Genomic DNA, 1826 nt, shown 5'->3' with positions numbered 1-1826 from the left:
CCTGCTGACTTTCAAAAGCCAAACCTTTGGGTCATTCTTTAAAAAAAATAGATAACCAGCAGATTAAAGGAACTCCATTTACAAAAATCAAATGAACCTCTAACAAAGCTTGTTTGGGACATGAATAAATCATCTGGTCGTGAATTATTCATTGTTATCAAGAAACAAGCCGGGATTCCAGGAACTGGGCTGAGGGAAGTGCTAAAACCAGGGAGTGAGTGAGTTCATTGTCTCAAACCCACCAGGGTTTGAGGGAAGGGAGAGGACAGGCCACAGGGTACTGACAAGTGATGCTGACCATGCTAGATGGTTTCAGGGGACACTCTGGCAGCATTTACACCCCAGAGCATAAAGCAGATAGAGTTTAATCCTTACCTTACTTTAGAAAATTGCATGTACTTAGTAACAGACCATAAGACATTTTGAGCATTGGATCTTTTTTCTTTTCAATGCACAACATACATGGGGAATATGAGCTGTATGCAAAAGACAGTAGGAGTTAAAAGTTTGTATTTAAGGGAGATGACTAGAAAATTCCTTAAAGATACACTGTTAAGAGTAGTCTGGGGCTTCCCTGGTGGCGCAGTGGTTGAGAGTCTGCCTGCTAATGCAGGGGACACAGGTTCGGGCCCTGGTCTGGGAGGATCCCACATGGCGCAGAGCAACTGGGCCCGTGAGCCACAAATACGGAGCCTGCGCGTCTGGAGCCTGTGCTCCGCAGCAGGAAAGGCCACCATAGTGAGAGGCCCGCACACCGCGATGAAGAGTGGCCCCCGCTTGCCGCAACTAGAGAAAGCCCTCGCACAGAAACGAAGACGCAACACAGCAAAAATAAATAAATTAATTAATTAATAAACTCCTACCCCCAACATCTTCTTTAAAAAAAAAAAAAAAAGAGTAGTCTGACCTACTCGTTCATGGCTTTGGGGGTTATATTCTTTTTATTGGGGTCGGAAAGAAGGAAAGGGAACCTCTCACACTTAATCAACTAATCAGCCTATGTATGTGTTCCAGGTCCAAACTGCTTTGCAGGAACTACGATCATTCCGGCTGGCATTGAAGTGAAAGTGGATGAATGTAACATCTGTCACTGTCACAACGGGGACTGGTGGAAGCCTGCTCAGTGTTCAAAACGCGAATGCCAAGGCAAGCAGACTGTGTAGAACAGATTCCCACCCGATGATGAGCTCTTAGGAGAGAATGCTATGCCTTCTACACTGCACATGTTTAAAACAAGAGAAAACAAACAAACTCCTGCCAGCTACAACAGGGTCACCAGCAAAACCTTTTAGGGTTGACAAAAGTGAATATTTTACTAAGAGATTTCTCTTTCTTTCTTGCTATATAAAATATATATGGCATATAGCTATCAAAACTGCTTTTGTAATTATCCATGCTTGATGGTGACTTGACAACTGGATTTCTGGAACAAAAAGAAAGAAATAGCCTTGTACAGGTTTCTTCTCTGGTGACACCTCTGGCCTGCCAGCTCACCATCTACTGACTTTCTCCATTTTTACTCTTCTGTAAACCTGGCATTTTTCTCTTGGAGTAATTTATTTTTTCCTCTTTAGAGTCTAAGGGGCCAGATTTGACTGCACAGTAAGGTTTTGAGTTGTGTCAAATAAGCTTCAGTAAAGCAGTGTCAGGAGTGAGGACCCTCCTGATTAGGAATATGCAAAAGCATCCAAGCAATCACTCCCCTCGAGTGAATCTTGCCCTGCAGGGTCAGAAGAGAGAGGTGCACATAGATGGACCCACTGCTGGGCTGGGTGCGGAACTGGAGCTCAGTGCATTATGCGGGGACTCACAATTTGATTCTTACA

The 1826-nt window shown here is 44.1% G+C and overlaps 1 protein-coding gene across 1 annotated transcript in view; it reads left to right on the top strand.

Annotated features, from left to right (window-relative positions):
* VWC2L (von Willebrand factor C domain containing 2 like) overlaps window positions 1-1272 on the top strand; it is a 154486-nt gene extending 153214 nt beyond the window's left edge. The window contains exon 4 of the mRNA XM_007456415.1: window positions 1015-1272. Within this exon, the coding sequence (XP_007456477.1) occupies window positions 1015-1163 (149 nt within the window). The 3' untranslated portion in view covers window positions 1164-1272. The remainder of the gene's footprint in view (window positions 1-1014) is intronic.
* Window positions 1273-1826: the final 554 nt, after the last annotated feature.

This window comes from Lipotes vexillifer, unplaced genomic scaffold (assembly GCF_000442215.2).
Source record: "Lipotes vexillifer unplaced genomic scaffold, Lipotes_vexillifer_v1.1 scaffold1179, whole genome shotgun sequence".
NCBI lineage: Eukaryota > Metazoa > Chordata > Mammalia > Artiodactyla > Lipotidae > Lipotes > Lipotes vexillifer.
Note: the sequence above shows the minus strand (reverse complement) of the source record. Positions and strands in the feature narration are given on the sequence as shown.